The following is a 22,627-nucleotide window of genomic DNA, read 5'->3' as shown; positions in this document are numbered from 1 at the left end:
GATTTTCGAGCGACAAGCGATGACGACGAGCGACGACAGGTTTTGCCGTCGCGGAGGGCGATCCGTCGCTGGTCGCGTCGCCGGTTTCTGGCCAGCCAGAAAATATCGCTTGTGGCCCAAAAGTCAGCGCGACGACATCTGCTGGGGACAGTGATTGCGCAACATGGCAGCAATCAGTCTGCCCGCTTCGATCTGAATTCGCTCTTGCAACTTGCTCTCTGCCGGCAAAACATAAATAGTACAATCAGTCATCGCTTCACCTCATCGCTAGCTGAGGACTAAGTATCGGCGCTCTCTTGTCGTTATTATTGAGATCGGTTGTTTGTTTTGACGCTGTTAGGCCTGAGATGCCACCGAGAGCCAAGAAAGTGTTTTAAGTTTTACTCAACAGATGGTGCCACGGCATTTTACGCTGGCGGCATGGAATGGATTTCCAGTTGGGGATGCATGGGACGTATTTCCACTGGGGATGATAGCATATTTTAGCTAGGTCTAGATAAAATGTTGACCTTTTCGTAAAATTGAGATTTCTTTACGCGCGCACGATAACATTTATTCGCACAACAATGTAAATCCATCACCACTCTTTTTCGCGTTGTCGCGTTCATGTGGTTGCTCCACGACACGACAACGCGACAGGGTGTGCCTGTCGCGTCGCTTGAAGATCGCGTGCATGCGGTTGGGCCTTGATCGTCCGAGAATACGGCCCAGGTTTGCCAACAAGTTGCTGCATGCGCCCACGTACACTTGCCTTTGGCCTAGGCAGTCCCTGTCTGCTACTTTGTAGCGATGCCTTTTCTTATCGTATTCCTTTTCATGCTTCTTTCACTTTGTGAGCCAGTGTTCAGATAAACACTCAGCCCCATTATCAATGGGATCAGCTGGCCAAGAACGGTGGATAAGAGTGGCATGAAATGGAGCGGAAGGCATTGCTACAAAATCGAGGCCCTTATCTCGCCCGTTGTCGTGCTGTCGCTACAAGTAGATGAATACAGTCAATGCAAGCACTGAATCTTCATCCCCTGGCAACATAACAAGTCAACCAACCCGTGATAGTCGAATGATTACGTATTTCTTTGCAGCAGTCATCTTCAGGCCTTCCCTTGTTGGCGGAGACAGAGGGTGCAATTGGCACCACTTGAAACGGCTTGAAGAAGTCGCCAGGGGCCATGTCTCTATTTAACGTGTAAATTAACAAACTCTGGAGGTGCGGAACTAAACTCTCATGACAAATGTCTTAGTTAAGCCGGCTTGGCTTGGCTTGTCCTGCGGTTTGGGTGCAGTCGGAAACTACTTGAAAGACAATTCGCTGGTTTCGAGGAAGCGCCGGTGCCGTATCAACACCAAAACATTGCTATTTCTGCTGTACTCACTGACAAAATTAGCATGTGGTCATGCACGTGGTCAATCGGCACGCGGTCGAATAATTGCAGTGCGTGCTGTAAGGTGTCTGAAAATTGTCCTCCTTATACATTAAAGGGGCGTTAGAAAGTAACACTAAATCGGTATAGACTGCCAAAGTATTCTTTGAAAGCTCTATATTTGGTAATTTTGGGATAATAGGTTGGTTATTAGAAGGTAACCTAATAGTATCTAAAAGTTATTCTGCTCATTTGCTGAGAAATTGCATTGATCTTCCTATGTACAGTGTAGACCGCCTATTACGTAAGTTGCCGGAGTCGCGAATATCTGCACTATAAGCGGCACCGCACTATAACCAAAACAATGATTTTCAAGCCCTGCACATATGCAAAACATGTAAGCCAAGCATGCAGACACGCTTTATACTATCGTGCGCACATCGAGATTACGTTTTCGCCAGTGAGCTGGCGAAAACATAATCGCGATGTAGCCGGTGCTCTTCAAGCTCGACAGCTTTGCACGGAGTCAAAACGAAACAACTGTTTGCCACAACCGCTGCGGAAGAAACCGTGACCGCTATCGTCGCGATTATGAACGGCGACTTTGCGGTGCTGAAGGCACGCGCCCAACGCGCGCATAGAGTCTGCACGAATTAATTACCATTCGCTGCAACAACTGCAGTCGATAACCGCGGTTGCAGTCTATGCGATCATCGATGGCGACTACGCAGTTTTTTAGGCACGCAGCCGACGCGCGCACCGAGTAATAACGAAACTACTGTTCGCTGCAACCGCTGCGGAGAAAACTGCGGCCGCTATCAGCGCGATCGTGGATTACGACTACGCAGTTACGAAAGCGCGTGGCCAATGCAGTGTTATCCGCAGCGGTAAACGCAAGAATACAGGCTTTAAAGACACAAATAGGCTCAAAGCGTTCTGGCGTTGCTGTCATCCACGTGTGATTTCAACTGATGGCCGTGGCGATGCGGACTCCGCCGCTTCGTTTGGGTTGGATGCTAGCGCCGTTCTTGCTCTTTTGTGTCGCACATTCGCAGCGCTCCTCGCTCACCGAGCTCCGAAAGTAGTCCGAATTAGCGAGAGTTTGATTGCATTAAATAATGCATACGCCGGCCGAGAGCACGCACCTTGTTGAGAAGCGTGCTCGCTGCCACCCTTGTCGACGAGATTTTCCCGCGGAAGCCGTATTATATTATAACCGGTGTTTCGTCTCACGCGGCTGCACTGTATGCGGTATGCGTATACATGGAGTGCTATGGGAAAATTAACGGGAGTCTGAAAGGTCTGTACTATATCCGGTCCTGCACTATAAGCGATTACGTTATAAGTGGTCTATACTGTAATAACTAACGCTTCCTCATTATTTTTTTTTTTTTTTAAGCTTACGGATCCCTCTGACGGCGAAGTTCTTCAGCGAATGGAGGAGTGGCTGTCCCAGATGATCATGCTCAGGAAGGAGACCAAGGCAAACGACATGGCTCTGGGTAAATTTCACTCGATTTCTTCACGCCCGGGTGCCTGCCTGTCGAGAGTTGAAAAAATGCAGCCAGATATGTTCAGGCAGTATGTGCAAATGTGAAAGAGATGCTTGGGTAAAGGTGTGACTCAACAAGGTCAGCACACATACAATGCTGGGTGCAGTGCGGGTTGCTGGGTACTGGAAACGCTTGAGTACAGTTTTTGTCTTGGTAGGTTGTAATGAGGAGGGTGTGGTTGAGCAAGAGATAGCACATGGGGATTCGTAGGCAGTTTGACAAGCATACACTGCCCCTTTAACCCCCCCCACAAAACTGGGTGTCCAAAGAGAACCCGTTAGGTGTCTCGCACAGATGGGCCTTCAACATTGCAAGGCATGAGAGTGGCATAGTTTGTGTTCCATTGTGAGCAGTTCAAGCACGATGGCAAAAACGGGGATGTCAGAACACACTGACAAGCACTTGCTAGCGCTTGTCCACGTCTGTCCTGTCGTCCCTGTTTTATTTCGGTAGCAATTATATGGACACTCAAAGCGGATTTCTGCCGTCGGCGTCACCGTGAGGTTTCGCATGACGTCAAACGGCGATGAAATCCTCACTGCACGCCGTGTCGTATGCTTTGTGCGAGTGAAAGCGCGCGAGGGACGCGCACTATCACGGAGAGTGAACTGGCAACAGTCACCAACGCCGCGTGCGTTCGGTGCGAACGTGGGCAAAACGCCGGCGGTGTTGACAATAGTTCTGCGCGTTGCTGGTGCTACTGCATGTCCAAGTTTATACAGCTGATAAAACTACTATGTATCCGTATAGCTCTCTACTACAGTGTAGACCGCTTATAACATAAGTCGCCGGAGTCGCGAATATCCGCACTATAAGCGGTACCGCACTATAACCAAAGCAACAATTTTCAAGGCCCACACATATGCAAAACATGTGCACCGAGCTGCCACGCGTATGCGACAGTCAAGGAATGCGGCTAGAACGTTTGCATTCAATTTACAGCTGAATCTCGTTAATTCGAACCAAATCACGTGGCGGCGCCTCCGACCGGCATTGCTCTGGCACCGCCATAGAGTAAAAGCTTAGGAGAGATCCCTCAATGTCGCGCGCGAACAAAAAGAAAAAAAAAAATGCGGCGGAAATTTCACCCTCTCTCACCTCTCTCAAATGGTAAGGTCGCCAATTCTGCGTTGTGCCGGAACATGCGTGTACGTGCCGACGTCTCAGCCACGGTACCGTAGCCACGCGTAGAAAATGGCAGTGAAACCTTCTTTCTCCTTTATGCTTCCTCTACTTTCTAGTCACGTGCTGACCTTGCACGCGGCGGCTACGGCGCAGACGAAAGCAGCGGCGCTGTCCCAGGCCGGCCAACGAAACTGCCCATGTCGGCAAACGCCTGCTTCCCGATAACGGCAGAAAACAAAACTTCGGAGAGCTGGCACCGGGCGCGCACGATGACAGTCGAAAGTGAGGGAGCTACGAGGGAGGGCGAGGGGAGCCACCGAAGCGGCGGAGTTGCCGAGGCGAAATCCGCTTCCCTGCCGCCCTCCTCTCTCACATTCCACGGTCTCCGCGTGCGCCCTTGCCCGTGCCGCGTCGCCGCCGCCCGCTCCCTGAAGTTTCGTTTACTGCCATTATCGCGAAATGGAGCGTTGGCCGGCTTTGGCAGTTTCGTGGCCCTCGCTCTCTATGCGCGCCGTGATATTTCACGACTCGCTCTCAAGATTCTGGTTTCAGCCTCACTGGCTGTTCGTTCGCACCACGTGCCCTTCTCCTCCACTTCGTCTCTCTTTCTACCTCAAGCACTCCTTGGGGCGCCCGTTTGAGGGGAGCGTTCGCCGTCTCCGCTGACTTCCGCACTCCCAGGCAGCCGCACTGTAACCGGTATTTTGTTTCCTGCAACTGCACTATAAGCGATATGTGTATATGTGGAGTGCTATGGGAAAATTAACGGGAGTCAGAAAAGACCGCACTGTGTCCGCTCCTGCACTATAAGCGGTTACGTTATAAGTGGTCTATACTGTATTTTGCTATCGCAATTGATGCTTCGCCTTTCGGGTGAAACTGAAACATTTTTTCCTTCACTCTACTCAAGATAAATACAGTAGATTTCTCTTAATTCGACTTGGGTAATTTTGATTTTTTTGGTTAATTCAATCCTGGCCGAAGTCATTACTCTGTTAATTTTTCTACTTAGGACACTTACAAAGTGGGCGGCCATTTGATTCGGCGGCATGTTAAACTCAAGCAAATACTGCTAAATGAATCCGTGGTGTGTTGTCGTTTTCTTTTCTCTTTTCTTTTCTCTTTTTCTTTTGTTTGCATCGTGTTTAATTCAACCCACCAGATAATTTAGTCAATTTCATTGGTCCCGTTGGGGTCAAATTAACGTAAATCGACTGTATTTGAATTGAACAGTCGCAAAACATCCCGCTTGACTTGCTAGGTAATGCGCTGGACTCTCGAAAAGACCTTCAATGCGACCTTCAATTAACCTTGACAAAGCCAGACATAAGCATTGGTTTGAACACTGTATCATCCAGACAAAGCTTCACTCCACTGATTCCAGCTATTGTGTAGGATCTGCATACCTAATTCTTTTCCTACTTTTTCTAGTTGACGACCTCAGGAGGCAGATCATGCAGATGGAAGCTGAGAACGGGGTGTTGAAAGAGGTATGACAACGAGAACGTCTGTAAGCAAGTGCCACTTGCTTGTATTTGAACTTTTCTGAACTTCAATTGGAGTGCGTGTTGACATTTAGTCGAAGTGTTTTTTGAAAGTGACTGTTGTAGAGGGTAGCGAATGTTCCACTCAGCTGTGCAAGCATCTTCAGGAAATGCACGAAGTGTTTTTGTTGGTGCTGGAGTGATCCCCAACCCACCAGATAATTTGTGTTGCGGTACTGAAAAAAACCACTTCGTGGAAGTTTGAAGTGTGTGAAGCAAAGCCTTTGTTTGAGTTTAAGTGAAAACTCAGTGATATTGACTGTTAGGTGTTGAGCAAGTTCACAAGGTCTGAAGTCTCTGCTTAGATTTTTTGTGGCAGGCCTAATTAGATGTGACAATTGCATTGTCACATCTAATTAGGCACTATGCCTTACTGACTCTGGTGTTAGTGCTGCTGAGGACATGGTTGTAGGCTTGACTCCTGATCATGGTGGCTGTATACTGTATTCTCTGTGCACGCATTAACCTCAAATGGTCAGAATTAATGGCAGTGTCTTGTTGCCTATTGTACAACATTGCAGTGTTAAAATCCATGACTGACCTAATAACAAACTTTTTTTTTTTAAGAGTTGCCCCACTGCAGTCTGTTGGAGGACAAAAAAAAAAACTGCTTGCTGAATTATGGAGCACTGTCTTCACATCATGCCTGCTTTTTTCGTAGACATATTTTGCCATCCTTTTCCGGTAGATTGCAAGTCTGCTTTTGTAAAAGGTAGCATTGGTGTACAGTGCAGGAAGTAGCACAAAACAGCAAAACTGTTTTTCACAAAGCTTCACAGTAGATGCAAAATTTGTTAGGTCTAGTTACCCAACTTGCCACCACACTGCTCCTCTGGGACAGTAGCTCTACCAAGTGAACTAACCAGAAGCCGTATTCTCGGTTGGGGACACTTCTGCATGACGTGGCATCTGGTGCAGTGCCTTCACAGGAGCGACTGCCATTTTGTCGCCTGGCTTAGCCAGTCAGTGTCCACTGAAAGCGATGTCCAAAAGTGATCAACTGAAAAGATCTCTCCAAGAAGTTATCAGGCTGCAGGGGAAGTACATACCGATTGAAAATTCGCTATTTGGATTTTTAATTAGCCCCCTCCCTATCATTAGCTTGCCACTTCAACTACGCACGAAAAGTAGTGGTGCCTGCTTTGATCCCTAGACTGAGATGAATTTAGCTGTGAAGCTTTCTGGGGTACTCATAGCAGTATCCTCTATAGCAGTGTTGATATTGCTTCTTACTGTCATTCCAACAACCAGTAGCACTGAACAGCGGGCTGGAATCTAATTTTTCATTCTTTCCCATGTAGCTCTGTGTTCTTTCCAGTAGGTGCCAACTTTAGCTTTCGTGAAATTTTCTTCACCTTGTGAGCTTTTGCAGAACCAATCTGATTATCTCTATCTTCAGAGCTTCACATAGTAAGGAGAAACCTGTGATGAGCTTAACCAGTCCAAGGCACATCAGGTGCAGATGGCTGAGTGCGTGCTTTTGTTGTGCACTGATGACCTTTGCTCTGGTGTCTTTCTTCTGCCAAGGAGCACAAGGTGCTGCGGATGGACCTCAAGGCTCGGGAGCAGCAGGTGATTCTGCTTGAGAAAAAGCTGTCCAACGCGGAGCAGTCTGTCCAAGCCCTCAACCTGGAGCTGGAAGGCATGTTTCGCCAGAAGAAGACTGTGGAGAACATGGTCAGAGGCGTGGATGTTTGTTTTATTTGCCTTTGCAGAAACATAAGAAAAATATGTGAAAGGACTGTCAAAAGTGTACTAGCGTAGAGAACGAGAGCAAACAAACGGAAACGCTGGAGGAGGCCTCGTCCAGGCGCCACCTAAACTGTAGCAAACTACAGGCGCGAGTCCTCGGCCTGACGTCACGCAAGCAGTGCTCGCAGCACTTCCGTAGTGAAGCGAATTTTTTTTTTATATTCTGGTAGCAAAAATGTCAGTTGCCGACAGATTTTTTTAGATGCCCAATTTTTTAGACTTGTGCGCTTACTCGGTCCTCACTATGGCGCCGCAACTGGTTTGTCCAAAAATCGGTCCATGGGAGTTAGAAATTTCGTTCAAAATAACCGTTGCGCTGTTTTTGGAGTTCGACTTCGCTGGAATTTTTCTCTATTCAGATACATGGCGTTTTTCCGGGACCAACAGAGCAGTTTGAATTGTCCATCAATTCAATTTAAGAGAAATCGAATTCTCAGGATTTGACTGTAATTGGTACTATGTAGTATGTGTTATAGCTACCCTAATCAGAATAACTGTGCAGAGCAGCAGAAACAGAATGAATGCTTTGTCTTTTATTCCATTTCATTTCTTCATTACATCTGTCCTATCCTGCACTGTTACTGTATTTGGCTGCAACAAGTACCAATCAGCCAAAGTAAGCATTCTTTTGCAGAACCTTGTGGAAGCTTTTCCAGTTCGCCAGCTTGTGGCATCGTTGACCAAAAGTGTGCACTGTTAGATATGTATTGTGACTCTTATCAGTGAAACTGCTTTGCACTCATCTTTCCTTCATTTTCTTTCATTCTTCCTCGTGCTTCACTTCGTTCACTTCCTGCTGCAAAACTTTAAAATGCAAACTCCGAACAAAATTTTTGATGTGGCTGATGCAGTGCTATTTGCTTAGTTACCTTTTCACTGGTGCACATAAGAGAGTTAGATCATGGTTGAGAGCATACGTACATTTCTGTCCTTAACTACGCTACTGGCAAATGTGCTTGTGCTGTGAGGTAGCACAGTTGATATGAACAACCCCGTCCTTTCAAACGTGTGCAGCTGGATGAGAAGCAGATGCAGCTGAACAAGGAGGCCATGGAGAAAGTCCAGATGCATCACCGGATGCAGGAGCAGATCCAGCTAGAGCGGGAGAGGATGAAGCGGGCCATGGTAGGGTGCTTGTGCAATCCTTTCGTGTTACATTAGAGATTCATCGTAACTGTTCATAGAAGCTACTATATTCTACTTGCCCATTTCCCAGAAACTTGCCCAGAAACGTGCCCATTTCATTTGTGCAGTTAGGCACAAATGAAATGGGCAAGTGAGCATGGAGTCATGGGTTCAATTATGGTAGTGTACTTCAATTTATGTGCACAATAAAGAACCGGGCGTGGTTAAAATGAATCTGGAGTCCTCTACTACGGCCTCCCTTGTAGTCCCAGCGTTGCCTTGGGGCAATGCTGGAACTACAATAATTTCCACATGCAGAAGCACCACTCCCGGCTCGTGGGCTCGGGTGCGGTTTGTGCAACTGCGACGACACTGACATTTTTAAAGTGCATATTCATTTTATTACAATGGCACCTTGGCGGTAGACGCCAGACATTCATCCGACTGACTGCAGTTTGTTCAAGTGGGGTTTCACTGTATAAATGTACCACTTGCAGAACCAGCTGCTCGCCGACAAGCAGGCCGAACTGGAGGCCAAGCTCAGCGTGAACCACGAGAAGTTCCGCATCCTGCGGGAAGTGCTCAACGCGGCCGACTGGGATGCGCCCGAGCTGTCTGCTCCTCCCGCGCCGGTAGAGAGTGCCGTGTTGACCCGCTCTGCTGCTGCCAGTGAGTCCTGATCCGCTGAAGAGTCGCACTGCTTTTAGGCAAACATTGGCGGAGCTTCTTGTGGGCTCGCTGGGAATGCATGGCTGCTGCTTGTGTGAATGTGCAATTGCGCCACTTGAGAAACTTCTGTGTTAGGCCGGTGCTGCCTTCTTGCCTCTGCATGCTTTTTTTTTTTTTTTTTATTGAGCTGTCGCTGCAGTGCAAGTTTTATTCTTTTGACATCCTTTGTTTGAAGGTGAATGTGCTACTGCTTCGCTGTTACAACTGTAAAAAAAGAAAAAGCTGCTTCAGTCTAGTGATTTTAGTCTGGTGACATTGATTTACGCACCAATCATGTCCATTGATTTTATTGAGTCCTTGGTTTAATGTGTGTGAAAAATTTTTAGACCCCTGCCTGCTTCTGTATTATGTTTGTGTGAACCATTCTATCATCATCATGTAGTATTAAAGTGCTTGCACTGCATTTTCTTAATATATGCTTTTTATCATCAATTGGCTGTAGATGTAACAATGCATTTATGAAGTGGGTGACCACCTACCTTTTTTTTTTTTCGTAGCATAGGCATGCTGTGTGGCTCACTCTTATGACTTCGAATGACTCCTTAAAAATGATGTGCATGCTTTGACTGTATTTTAATGTATTTGCTTGTGCATGTCAGCAGAATGAGAATTTTTTTGCTTGTGCACGTTGTAATTTTATTGCATAATGTATAAATTGCCAAGGTAAACATGTTTGGCTTCTCTTGACATGTCTTAATAAGGCAAGCAGAACGGAAAATTTACCATTGTTTAGAGACCTAGTCTGCATGTGGCTGTTGGCTTGGCATTGCTGTGAAAAACTGCTTCTGGGCTGAACGGAATTGCGCTTATTTTAGCGTGCACTGCTGAACTTGTATAATTTATCAATTGAAAAAAAAAAAGATTGATTTTATGTGTTAGCACATAAAAAAAAAAGTGTGGGGGGGGGGGGGGGGGCTTATTGCCTACATGAAAACAATTTCTATGCACTATGAAATGACAAAGTGCTGCCTTGGAATTTTGCTTTGTTCTGTACAGAGTGTTATGTAGCAGTTTTGTTATGGGTCTTCACAACTGGATGACTGGGCACGATTAAGTGCTCCTGATCATTTCATTGTTCGGCCACTAGGTTAAAGTTCCTTCATTTAATTCGCTTTTAGAGCTGTTTTTAAGTTCAAATGCCCGCATCACTTTTATTCTTGGATACTCGCATGTGCGAAGAATATGGAAATGGTTACTGTGAGACGTCTGAACTGACTGACTTCTTGGCATTTATAGTCACTTACTTGCTTGGAGAAAATAAAATGGCAATAAACTGCCACTGAAGCTCTAAGCCTTGCATGCCACTGATGGTGTAGCAGCCAAGCGGATCTGTTCCTCCTTGTGAATGAAAAGAATTGCTGTTCTAACCCCTAATGCCAAACAGTGACGCGATGGCTGGTGCATTATTATCGGTGCAGCAAGCCTTGAATTGTTTCATCTATCAGTTTGTGTAAATGTTTATGGATGCATGCGAAAAATATGCTTTTAAGAAAACTTTCTTCAATGTTGACTAGTCAATGTCATCGTCGTTTACGGAGATGGTACTCCCCAGTGGCAAAGACACAGCTTTTCTCCCTCCTTTTCACAATTTACCTCTGGCTTCATTTGAATTCCTTCACCTTGGATCTAGTGTATAGGTAAGCTATAGGGTGTGGGGCATTAGCCAATCGCAGCAACCAGCAGCACAGCCGTGCTCTTTAGACACAGTATTCTCTCCTTTAACACCAGCATAGTGACTGAGAGATGAAACCTTGGACTGCCACTCTGAGGGACTGGAGTTCAAATTCATGGGGGGCGCTGCAATGTCTTTTTACTTGATAAATTTCTTGCAAAACAATTTGGGGTTCCCGCAACGATAACCAACTGACAACAAAACAACTAGGGAGAGTGAGCCCATAGCTGCTATTGCAGAAGCACTCTTCAGAAGCAGCAGGGTGACGGAATTGCAGGTACACATATTTTCTTTCCGGAAATCCTCAAGTCCTCTTCGTTCGCAATCTGCAGGACTTCAATAAAGTTTATTCCATCCATCCATCCTCAAGGCTTGCCTGCAGCCTTGTGGTAATTTAATGCATCTCGTTCCCGGTGTCGTGTTTCTACAGTGCTAACCTTTCTTTGGTTGAAATGCTCTTGGCAGCAAAGGGGAACGACTCTGGGCAGTGCAAGCATACGAAAGGGCATTTATTGCTCCTATTATACGATGTCAGCCAGCTGGAATACAAGGAATGCTTCATCTATGGCGACATGCTGATGAACCAAAGTTAACTAAAATTTGACTGTCTGAGTGTGTTCATTCTGAGCCTGCACTCCAAAGTCAAATGGGAAGGCCTTTCATGGGACAGTCCCTCAAAGCGCACTGATGATCGTGCAGTTCCATGTGCACCAACATGCTGCAGCAGCAGAGCAGAAAACATCCCCTTGCACCTGTGCTGTTTACACTAGCTCCTACCAGTCATGCCCTGGAATTAGAGAAATTCCAGGGCATGACTGGTAAGCATTGAGCCTGCCTTTAGCAGCTCCATCTAGAATTAAGTCTTTCCCACTAGGAACAGTTCTTTTTCGTTACAGACTTAGCGAGACGCCCATGAAAAACACTTGTATACCGTATTTTCCAGTGTATAAGACATGTCTCTTTTATAAAATTTTCGGCGATGCGTCTTGTACAATACTTATATATAAAATTTACTTATGGTGGCAGGTGTTGCACGGCAGCACTCTGAGCATGCGTGCTTGCCAATGCGCAGAAGCTCACGTTTTACGCACCTATGCATGCGTAGACGGTACAAAATAGATTGTACACATCAAAACACGGCACGATTTTGGCGCGGGTGCGAGATTGCCAAGCATCTCGCTTTCTGAACGCTTGTTTTGGCTCCCATGTCACTGAGTAGGCGATGTTCAATTTGCGCTCCTGCCTTGCCATGCTGACAACCGCTGATGAAAGCACGGTGCCGGCCCACAGCTAGAGATAGCAATCAGCGCAAGCGAGCATTTTTGGAGAGCGAGTGAGCATCTTGCTTGATGTGTCGCCTCCAGCTCGCCTTTTACATCAGCCGCTTGATGTCTTGAATGGCCAAAGTTTCCGGTACATCAGTGATCCATTGTAGCTGAGCGCATCAGTATCGGGTAAGTATGGCATGCCGCAACGAGGATACGTGCGTGCGAACCCGCAATGCGTGAAACACGTGCATCTTGTACAGAGGTGTGATTTACATGTTAACTTTTCTGCAAAAGTGGCTGTTCTTAGGGCGGGTGCAGCTTATACTAGGGTGCCACTTGTACACCAAATTTTGCATTAGTTCGGGGCTGCTGGTTCTCATGTGTTTCAACAGATGGTGCTACCAGGCTCTTGCAAATAGATCCACTGCTACGCGACGTCTCGGCATATGCAAGAGGATATTTTTATATGTTCTGAAGAAATGTAACAACCATAGCTCATATGTGCAAGCTTGTAATAAAGTAGTCCTCGACTGTTCGATAAAGCGTGTAGAGCAGGTCAATCACAATTGTTCATGTCTTGACAAGCTGACGTGAAGCGACACTTTCCCTTAAAACTTAAGTTCATATTGTGTGCAAAATGGTGGATTTGTGCGACTCTTCTCCCCTGGGAAGAATGTACAGTAGCTCCAGCAACTACTACGAACCAAGTTTGTATGTGCACTTTACTAGACCACTTGCATCGAATGCAACGGCATCGGCTCGTGTGTGCAGAAAGCTTAAAACTGAATTTGCGAAATAGCCTTAACTGACAGCGTTGTAGATTCAAAGGCTGTCAAGATAACGCGTCATATCTGCTTCACGTCACCGCGCGATGCAGGCTGCGCAACAGGTGGACGCGAAACGCACCCACGGTCTCAACCAGCAGGAAAGGAAAGCCAGCCTCAACGCAGTCACTATCGAGCAATGGCTGGCTGCATGCTTGGGCAGTGTGGTGAGATTTGGGAATGGCGGCAGTTTCTGGTGGAGCCAACCTATGATTTAACCTTTGTAGATGTCTTTTTATGTGCCAGAACATGCAGCATTTTCAGCTTAGTGTTTCTTGCATGGTAAATTAAATTTTCAGTCTCGGCACTAGTTCACGAAAACTTTGGATTTTTTCTTTTAAAAATTCTTATGCCTAAATTTATATGAACCTCTGGCGGAGAATCATCTTGTTACAACGGAAATATTGTTAAAGCGGAGTTCGGTGTGGTGACGGTCAACTCTATATGCAAGACATGCTTGGAGATAGGAGAAGAAACACTGATCTTGCAGCATGTGCCAAGTCTCGGCTTCGCTAAGCACTGGCTTAAAGGAGTGACACCAGATAACATGATCTTGGACAGCTGACAAAAATATTACTCCCTCCCCCACTTCCCCCCGATTGGTTTTTGCGATTTCGTAGAGGAGAAATTAGCGTCCCTCATTCCGACCTACCTTAAACCAGGCATATTATCAAGAATGTTTAAAACATTTGACGAGAAATCAACGAAGATAATCGCTACACTATTGATAAGATCTTTGAAGCTACTGGCTTGGAGCTGTTGTCACCAGATTTGCCGCATGGACTTAAATATGAGACTTGTTACTCTAAGGCTTGTTACCCGCATGCGCACACAGGATAAAGGAAACACTCGTTTGATTTTGTGCCAGGAGATGAAAAATCGCATTGAAAGTAACCCAGACTTTCGAAGATCATCACGGGTGGCAAGACACTATGGCTCTGACCCTGAAATGGAACAAGTTTCGAGTGAATGGAAGCCTGCCTGTTCACTGAAACCAAAAAACACTAAGTACATTCAAGTGTGAAAACAATGGCCTTTTTTTCTTTCTTTCTGGTGTTCACGGAATTGTGCATTAAAGATATGTTCCTCCTGGTCAATCAAGAATTTTACTTGGAGGTATTCAGGGCGACTAAGAAAGGATGCGTGAAGGACATGCCTGGAACTGTGGAGAGCAGTTGATTGATTTCTCGATCGCAACACTTCAGCACACGTGGCTTTGTCTGTGATGCAGTATCTAGCCTCCCACAGATGGGAGGCTAAATTCTTTTCTTTTCGTTGGAAAGTGTACAATCATTGCAATCTACCGGTGATAACCTATGGGGCAGGAACTTGGAGGTTAATAAAGATGCTCGAGAACAAGTTAAGGACTGCGCAAAAAGCAAGGGAACGAAAAATGGCAGCCATAACGTTAAGAGACCTGAAGGGAGTGGTGTGGATCGGAAAGCAAACGGGGATAGCCGATATTCCAGTTGACATTAAGAGAAATAAATAGAGCTGGGTAGGCCATGTAAGGCGTAGGTAGGGTAGATAACCGGTGAGCCATTAGAGTTGCAGAATGGGTGCCAAGGAAAGGGAAGCGCTGTCGAGTATGGCAGAAAACGGGGTGCGGTGATGAAGTTAGGAAATTTGCAAGTGCAAGTTGGAATCGGCTAGCGCAAGACGGGTAATTGGAGATCACAGGAAGAGGCCTTCGTCCTGCAGTGGACATAAAAATAGGTTGACGACGACGATGATGAATGGGCTGTCATTCCCCACTCATCCTATTCACCGGATCTCTGCGATTTAAAAAATAAAGGAAAACTTCAGTCATGGACAACATGAAAGTAGCTTCTCAGGAGGTACTCGGCAGCATCACAGTTGAGACGTTCCAGAGATGCTTCCAACAGTGGCAGCCGAGGTTGCACAAGTGTATTGCCACCGATTGGGTTTATTTTGAAGGGAACGAGATGAATTTTTCCCGAATGTAAATAAATTTAGTTTCTTTGGAGACGGTCCATTTTATTGGAGGGGTCCACCCTCATAGTGACAGTAATATGCAGGAAGAGGTCCCAAATTAAAAACTGCAAATGGGACCTCCAATGAACACACATTATACATACAAAATAATTTGAACCTGACATGTTATATAAACATCAACTATGAAATATGCATGGAGAAAATGCATGAAAAGATAAACGAGAAGCGGGAGACATAAACGGAAAGACAAAGAGTTACAGTCATCTGTCAGTGTAACAGAAGGGAAGGACTGACATGCAAGGCAAACTTGGTTTTGTGCACTTAACTGCTGTTGCAGTAATAATCATTTTTACCTAAACACGCTTTCTTCTTGCAGCATGTATTTTGGCATTCTGGTTAATTGTGCACCTCACTTCTGGATATACATTGCAGAACATGTTACAAGTATACAATGCACCATTCTACCTGGGTTCATAGCTGTAACTTATTTATAAAATTAGAAAAAACGAAGATGGCTGGTGACATTGATGCTGGCGTGAACTGCAGCAAGCCATGAAATAGTGACGAATGTGGTTGGTTGATATGTCAAGTTTGCTGGCATATAGTGCAATAGTGTTTCATTACATTTCCATAGAAAGCTTACCATGCCCTGTTTGTGTGGGTGAAGCTAGAAAAACAAATCGAACAAGCAAGTCGAGGTACCAGCATGTTGACTGGCTTCATGCAAAACCTCGACTCTTTTCGGTGCAGTTTTTTCTGGTACATGGTGTGGACTCGAGTGCGCCTTGACCCTGCACCGTAAAGTGAATTCGAAAATGTCACGAGCCTCGGTATGGAGGAATGTGCACAGGAGCCTGCATTCATACGAGCTAGAATGAAATATAGTTTGTCAACGGGCATCTTACTTGGCATGCAGAAACAAGGGCCCATTTCCGACACCGGGCTCGCTTGTGAATTTAGGACAGAGTTTGCTGAAAGAAAAGGCCATGTGCCAAGTACGTCGCCGGCAGGCGCTTCCTCGTCTGCCTAAATTTTTGGAGACGCTAGTTAGCTAAGCCAACATAATCAAGCAGAGCCAAGCCAAAGGCAACTGTAATGAACATCACCAGCACCTCATTCGTGATTTTTTTTATTCTTTGCATCATTGGTACCGTGAGCAATACAATGGGGTTCTCCTCAATCCTTTTTTGTTGAGAAACACACGTTTGGATTAGTGTTTAACCTGTGCAGGAATACTAAATTTGAATTGCAGAAGAAAATAAAACATAAAATAGTCTTGTGTATGTTAAAACTTTCAACTTCTGTTTGTATATGACTAAAAAATGTAAGTGGCCTATTAACATTTATGTGCGCACATATTAGTTTCCAGATGGAAAAATGATTTTGCTGAAATGACAGGTTACTGTTTTCTAATTAATAAGCTCTTGTGGATTGGATGCTATCTGTTAGTGTACAGAGCAGATAAATCTCAGCATGAGTTTGACTACACCACTACCACTGCTGCGGAAGGGGCTGGTAGGTAACTATGGTGATAAATATGGCAAATCAGCTTTGTTTTTATATAATAGTCAATCGTCAATCAGTCATTTTTATTTAACGTGCCCAGGAACAACCCTAAGGTCTGAGCGTTGGCGCACGGATACATTAAAAACCAAACAAAAAAAACTGCAGGATAAAATAATTTACAAAAAAAAACTGCATAAAAATAAGAATTGTGAAAAGAAGAGTGTACCTTCAACAAAGCGCAGTGTAAATACAAAAGAAAAAGGAGGAGAAAGGCATTTGAACAATGTGTGAAACTATGACACAAGGCAAAGCCCGGAAAACAAAGATGACTGCGAGTTATGAAAACTATAAAGATTATGAAAATAAGCGTTGTAAACACTCTGTATTCTGTGGACAGTTATTGTAATAATGCAAGAACACGCGTGTACCTTGCTTTGGGACACGTTCAAGAACTTAAGTTTCTTGAAATTAATTTTGATCTCTCCGCTATGATGTCCCTCATACCTACTATGCACCTTCAGACTACACAATTCAAACTATGGTAAACAATACTTTCACATAGCAGTGAGGTTGACTAGACTTTGCAATACCCAACTTCCCCCTAAAGTTCACTGTAAAGTCATGCAGTGGCATTTCTCGCATTTGTCATCGTGAACCCAAGCCCAAGTACAGCAGGGTTGTGACACGGTCTGGAGTTATCTTGGTGCGCTTGTGTTCTGAACGTGTTGATATCAGTCCGTTGTGTCTACAAGGGCCATTGTGTTTTCTAGTGTTGCGAGACATCCAGAATCATGAATAAGAGTGTTGCACTGTTTATTTGTTACATGTGTTTTTCTCTTTTTCAGGAGCATCGGCAACCGGACTGTCAGCAGCGACTTCCGAGCCCAGGCTTTGCGGCACGCCAAAGGTCATTGCATTTTCTTTACAGCCCATGTGTTCATAGAGATATTTCTGTGGACATAGCTCAGGTGCAGTAAGAGAACTGAACTGTGGCAGTTTATTTGCTTTTGTTTGCTTGTTTGGTGATAGCAATGCTCGCAAGCTTATTCAAACGAGTAAAACGATGTGAAGTAACCAAGGATAGCCATTGCATGACAACCTGACATTAACTTTTAATTTTCTGGATATCTGTGGACCATCTCGGCGTATCTGCCTGTTGTCTGAGAGATGTCCATCAAATGTCCAATTATAACGGCTATGCAAGTCCTTTGGGCATTCCATTTGGCTTTCGGCAGGGAACAACCTGCGACCGTGACCTAGGTACTTTCAATTTATTGTGTATGTAATATTGATTACATGCAAAAATTTCACAATTTCTTTTTTTTTGTCGGAAAAAAATACCACACAAGACCTGGTTGCCTTAAACGCTGTTATCAGTCACTTCTTAACATCCTCCGCAACTTTTGCATTGATGCCTTACTGATAAGGTAAGCTTATCAAATATTTGCAAATAACAATTATTTACCATATATTTCTGCAAAATGAAAAAGGTGCTCTTGACTAGCATGAACAACACCCATCATCATGCACTTACTGTCGTTCACGTAACACCCTCTTTTATTTTGTAATTTATGGTGACATTTAGTTGTTACAACCAATGTAAAGTTTCAGTGCATAGAATTAATTGGTGCCTTTCCCAAGACCTCATGTCTCATGTTCTGTACGAATAGTCATGTTTTAAAAACAATGCACTTAACCTTTATAATACTCAAAGTAGCCAATGACCTTGCTTCGTGTTTTTCCCTACAACTGTTTGCATTCGACACAGTTGATAAGTAGTTTGCCCACAAGAACTGTGCAGTTGTGCCAGGCAACGTTGGAAGTGGACACGGATCGTTTCTGTTCCACTCACGTTCACAAAAAAAAAAAAATCTCTTGCATGCTTTCGGTGCCTTTCAGACTGCCATGCCTCCAATGATGCGCCACAGGCGGTCCAGATCTTCTGGTGCCGAGATGTGGGTGGACCACAAGCCAGCTGGCACTGTCGACACAGGTGAGAATGTTGATACATCTTCTGGCTGCTTTGCATGCCGCTTGAACTGCTGGTTCACATGCAGCGACATCTGCATGTTGCGCAATTCCGAAAAATAGGAACATTTCCCGCACTCACCTTGATGCTTCCACAGAAGCACAAAGTCCAGGAATTTCAATGGGCCTAGTTTTGAGCTGCCATCTGACGAGTCTTCATTAAAACATTTCACCTAAATTGGAAGCTTGCTTGTTCAGAGATGTGCCACTGTTATGTGTGGAAACAGATTTTTACCACACTTTGTTGAGAAAAACATTGTTAGGGCATGTCAGCTGGGGTTATAGAGGCGAAGTAATATATAGCCCAAGGTGGCTAAGAAGAAAAATTGTCCCAAATGCGAATGTGGTAGCCAAGCACAAGTTATTTATTCATTTACAGTAGAACTTCGTTCATGCATATTGAAAAAAAAAATGTGAGAAAAAATGTACTAACTGGGAAAATGTACGATCTGAAGCCACTAAAAAATTTGGCAGATTCAAGTTGACATCTACTTAATGCGACAGAAAGCATCTGGTGGTGCCCGCGCGGCCCGAGACGCGTGCTGACATTTTTGTGGCTTCAGCAAGCTTACGTTTGCGCTCCTCAAATTCAGCCTGGGTCAGCAGCTTCTTCGGGCAGAGCATCTTGGAAGCTTTGACGTGTCTACTCGGCGAGAATCATTGCGGCATGAGATGCCGATGTGTGTTGAGCTCGTGGGGCCCAAGCGGCCCGAGATGTGTGTTGCCGTTTTAAGACGGTGATATTAAACCAAAATGAAATTGAGCTGGTGGGCAGCGCTGGAATTACGATGCCACGATACCGCCAGAGCGAAACGTGACACTCACTTTATGCCGCCTGCAGCAGGAAACAATGTGCGTTTGGGTTATAGCCTATTAAAAACATGCTGTGGGCCTCTTGCGCCACACATGCTGTGAAACAGACGGGTGAAGATGCTTATCGCAGTGGGTTGGTGGCGATTACTGTGAATGGCAGTGTGCGACGACCTGTGAGGAAGTTTGCTGGTACCGAAGTAGGAAATCGAGTGCACCGTGGCATTTTTGTGGTACATGGGTGGGCGGTAACTTCAGGCAAGCTGCCGTTGTGGGTGCCTGCTGCTCTCCATCGCTCGTGCCCCACACCTTTTTTTGTTTACATGGGGTCTAGGGGCCGGAAAACATATCGTACGATTACAGTTTGATGATATTCTGGGTGTTGGTGTCGAAAGATTGTGTTTTCCGGGACCATATAAATGACATAAAAAAAAAACGCAGCTGTATCGGGTCATTTTCCGTTCTCTCAACCGCAAACTTAGGTGCCAGCAAATCGTACTAAACAGGATTGCATCAACGAGGTTCCACTGTATAAGTGCTGAGGTCACTAAATATTCGGCACTGGAAGTTCTTAAATAGCAGACTGATACAGTCCTGAATTTCCACTACAGTGGAATCTCGATGATACGATCACGGCTAATACGAATTTCTGGATGATACGAATTTTTCTGAGGTCCCAGCCGAGCCCCATTACTTTGCAACGTGCTAGAGAACGGTTGTTACGAATTGATTTTCGATCCGCGTCGGTCGATAGGAATAAACGCCGCCCCACCACGCCGCCCCACCACGCCGCCCCACCGACGGCCGCGAAAGAGAACAGCGAGCAGTCACGCGCGTTTTTCCTTTCTCTTTTGGTGTGGAGGTGCGGACGCGGCGCCGGACAGCGCGGAAGTCGCGACTGGGCGCGAAGAGTTTGAAGCGGTGGCGCTTTTGTTGCTTCTGTGCTTTACCTTTTGTCTCTTCGCTCGCTGCGGCGGCCGCTCTTCCCCACGTGCGGCCGCCGCAGCAAGCGAAGGCTCGTGCGGTCTATCGCTTCAACGGAAACTGAGCGGCGTAAGCACGGCGCATACAAAGGTCAGAGCCGTGTGGAGATTGCTTTCAAGATACGATGCGCGGGACAACACCAACAGCCGTCACAGGCGCAAAGTAGAAGAACGCATTTGTTGGCAGAGTAAAAGCCCCCCTTTCTCCCTCCCTCCCGCGCTACCTTCCCGCTTTGCTCCTTTCGCGTGGGAGATTGCGTCGCAAGTTACCCTTGTGCTCGGTTGCAAGATACGCATTTGGTGCCGCAGCACAGCGTCGCAATTAAAATATTGAACTTCACACATAATGACTATCGGCAAACAGCGCATAGAAAAGGATTAACATTGTGGTGGACATGAGTTGCTGCATTTTATAAGCTGCTGCCGCACTCGTTGAGATAGCATATATCTTCGAGATAGCATAATATTTTGGCAGTTCTTTGCTTTTCTGCTCGAATATGCACATTGGCTGCCTTGGTAGAATGGTGGAGCACTGATCTGGTGAAAATGTTTTTTGGGTCAGAAATCTAAAACAAGTTTTTTTTTCCCCCGGTGCATGTTTTAGTTAAAACCAAAAATTGGGAAGTCTAATCGTGACTTCCAAAAATGCTCAAAATTTTTTGTTTGCAGAAAGCATAAGAAGTGTTCGTTGGGAAACATCAGTTGTTGCATTGTACGTATGCAAGCCGGTCTTAACTGTCTTTGGCTGGATCGAATGAGGAACTTTCTCTATTCGAGAACTGTGTTAGAAATCAAATTTAGAAACAAGATTCTGAAGCTCTTTTTACCAGTGCTAATCTATGAGAGTCAGTTAACTTTAACATTGTCATTCTTCTATACAGATTGGATGTCATATCAATGTAAGTGAACATGGGGAAATTTTTATGTATATAGTAACTTATTGATTTAAATTTTATATAAGAAATAATTTTTTAGCCACAATAATTTTTAGCCACAATAAGCCACAATAAGAGAAAAAAAGATGACAGAACAGTCATTGTAAGGCGTGAATAAATTACTAGTATGATTTGTGGTTGATGTCACATGGAGGCTGCTTCTAGAAATGGTTGGACAAAGGTGGCAAATAAGCACAGCCAAGCAACTTTAATTGGCTGAAAATGTCAGAGCTGTATGTCATACCTAATGTGTACATGCTTGGGCATAAGCATGGAACTTCGCATTGGGGTTGCACACGGAAGTTGCTTCTAAAGTGTTACTTTTGTTACCATCATTACTGTATAGTCGAAGCTATAGTATAACTACATTAATAGCTTAGCTGCGGTTTAACTACAAAGACTACACTTAAGATGTGACACTGAAATGAAAGATGGAGTGGGATTGTTCAGATAATGTCGTTCCCTAATGTCATTGAATTTAAGCACTATGTAACAGACTTCAGTGTAACGAAATTCATTATTTAAGAAATCCTCCCCTTCCAGAGCTGCTGTGCTGCAAATGTGTTTCGATGGTTATCACTGTGAAAGTGAAAGTTCACCACGAGCAGTATTGCCATGATTTGCCAGCATAGAATGGTGTCTGCTTGCACAAGATAAAGGTGATTGGTGGGATAGCTTTTGTATAAAACTTGCTGCTGATGATGATGTATCTTTGGGGGGAAAAAAGCTGATTTTTTTTTTTTTAATTGTGACACTCCATGCTAATTACACACCTCCTATAAGCAAGGCCCGCCCATCTTTCTTTCCTCTGTAATGACTTGCATCAGCATTGACAAAAGAAATTATGGTGATCAAAATTGCTTTCTTTGACAGCAGTGTTGTACGTTCTTGTGTTTCATTGTGCTCATGCCAAGTCGCCTCTGGTCGGCTTATTGAGCAACCTTTGGGTGCAGGCTCGGTGATGCAGCCAGTGATGAAGAAAAAGAAGTCGGTGGGCAAGCTGGGTGTGAAGGATGTCACCAAGGGGGCGTCCAAGTATGCACTCTTGCACCAGGAACAAGACGCAGGTGGTGACGTGGAGGAACAGCTCTACAAGGTAAGGGCTGTCTGCATTGCACAGTGGAATGCACGTCATTCTAGGCCTATTGGAATCGAGCTCATGTTTTCTTTGAGCATAACAAAGAAACTTTAGAAACTAAGGACCACGCAACAAGAAACAAAATTGAAAGCCGTAGGCACTGGGATGGTCGATTAATTTTTTATTTGGCTAACGATTAATCATTCATCATTTTAGCCTTTAATCGATTAATTGCTTTCGATGCAGGGTTTTTTGTCGAAATTGATTAATCGGAATTTTTGCTGGGCACTTTTAAAAAGGTTGAAACACAGTTATCTACTTTTGTAGGGCCCTGTGTTAACGTTCGAGAGGTAGAACCAAGTTTGAAACACCAGTGAA

At 45.0% G+C, this 22,627-nt stretch overlaps 1 protein-coding gene across 2 annotated transcripts in view; it reads left to right on the top strand.

Moving 5' to 3' along the window:
• The window catches only part of LOC119455435 (kinesin-like protein KIF23), a 70,172-nt gene that overhangs the window by 31,360 nt on the left and 16,185 nt on the right, over nucleotides 1–22,627 (top strand). For both annotated transcript variants that reach the window (XR_005192942.2, XM_037716838.2), the window contains exons 13-20: nucleotides 2,761–2,863; nucleotides 5,471–5,529; nucleotides 7,111–7,260; nucleotides 8,350–8,460; nucleotides 8,958–9,129; nucleotides 17,261–17,322; nucleotides 18,315–18,408; nucleotides 22,125–22,267. Coding sequence is in view for 1 of the 2 variants with exons in the window: in XM_037716838.2 (XP_037572766.1) it covers nucleotides 2,761–2,863; nucleotides 5,471–5,529; nucleotides 7,111–7,260; nucleotides 8,350–8,460; nucleotides 8,958–9,129; nucleotides 17,261–17,322; nucleotides 18,315–18,408; nucleotides 22,125–22,267 (894 nt within the window). In the remaining variant the exon portion in view is untranslated. The remainder of the gene's footprint in view (nucleotides 1–2,760; nucleotides 2,864–5,470; nucleotides 5,530–7,110; nucleotides 7,261–8,349; nucleotides 8,461–8,957; nucleotides 9,130–17,260; nucleotides 17,323–18,314; nucleotides 18,409–22,124; nucleotides 22,268–22,627) is intronic.

Source organism: Dermacentor silvarum, chromosome 6, assembly GCF_013339745.2.
Source record: "Dermacentor silvarum isolate Dsil-2018 chromosome 6, BIME_Dsil_1.4, whole genome shotgun sequence".
Taxonomy (NCBI): domain Eukaryota; kingdom Metazoa; phylum Arthropoda; class Arachnida; order Ixodida; family Ixodidae; genus Dermacentor; species Dermacentor silvarum.
The sequence above is the reverse complement of the archived record's forward strand: the minus strand, read 5'-3'. Positions and strand labels throughout refer to the sequence as shown.